Source organism: Trichinella spiralis, assembly GCF_000181795.1.
Source record: "Trichinella spiralis strain ISS 195 chromosome Unknown Scfld610, whole genome shotgun sequence".
NCBI lineage: Eukaryota > Metazoa > Nematoda > Enoplea > Trichinellida > Trichinellidae > Trichinella > Trichinella spiralis.
The window spans coordinates 9,340-10,431 of NW_003527549.1; the positions used below are offsets into that span (position 1 = coordinate 9,340).

Genomic DNA, 1,092 nt, shown 5'->3' on the forward strand with positions numbered 1-1,092 from the left:
TGGGAAGCATTTTAATGGTTTCTGTGAACCAAACTGAACGTGAAGCGGACTTCATTTATTGTTACACTACTTCCCATTTTTTCATAATCTCATTACATATACTTGTTGGTTATTATTGTGAGAATTTTATTATATATTGTATTTATTTCTGATTGTGATTGATCAGAAATCAGAAAACTGATTCTCACGGTATCGAAATAAATTTTTGTATGCCCTGTACATATTGTAATATTGTTCAATTTGTTCGTTGTTGCGAAGGAAAACATTATAATTTATATGTTTCCCTATTGCGTTAGCTAGCTGGAAGGTTGTTATGTGAAAAATATTGTTTGCTGATCAACTTAAATGTGAAGAAATACAATTAGAAAAGTAGTTTATCGAATTTTATTACACTGGAATGTGACTGTTCAATTTCTAGTATTTGATTTGAATCTGAAACATTTTAAATGATGTACTTTTGAATTTTTTTTTCAAATTTCTGCTTACACTTGTCATTGTTTGAATTTCCATTGTAGAGTATAGAAATTTGAAATTTCTGATTCGGTTCATTGTTGGGAAAATTCAAAAATACATCAACGATATTCGTAAAATTTTATGCAAAGCTGTGAACAGTTGCTTTTTCATTTGATAAATTTTAAAATTTCATCACAAAATGCAGCGTTGAAAATTTCAAATATATTCATCGAATTTCAAATGACCTTGAAAAGTTGTCTGGCTGTTTCTTTTATTGTGTTGGAAATAAAATTTCATTTATAAAATTCACAATAGGAATTGGCATTGTATTTGTTTAATTTGAATTTTATTTTCGAATTTTGATAGTTTTAATGTTTTTTTGTTTCAAATTTTGTTCAGTTCTATATTGAATATAAAAAAGGCCATTGCAGTGCTTGAGCTTCATGCGTTTGAAACCATCGTCATCTTATCACTAGTTGCCATGGAAACCGCCGCAATTTTTCCCTCATCATTGCAAGTGTTGCAATTTTTGCTTTCGCATTGGTATCGATCGATTGCAATGTTCGAAAAGTTTCAATGCAAAATAATTCGAAGTTTTTCATTCCAGCTTTTTCCCCTTTCAGACTGACCAACAATAAT

At 29.3% G+C, this 1,092-nt stretch overlaps 1 protein-coding gene across 1 annotated transcript; it reads left to right on the forward strand.

Moving 5' to 3' along the window:
- Positions 1-884: 884 nt before the first annotated feature.
- Tsp_09798a (hypothetical protein) lies at positions 885-929 on the forward strand (the record flags this gene model as incomplete). Its single annotated transcript, XM_003370533.1, has 1 exon — positions 885-929. A coding segment is annotated over one exon (45 nt), but the record flags the coding sequence as incomplete, so codon positions are not given.
- Between the last annotated feature and the right edge of the window lie 163 nt (positions 930-1,092).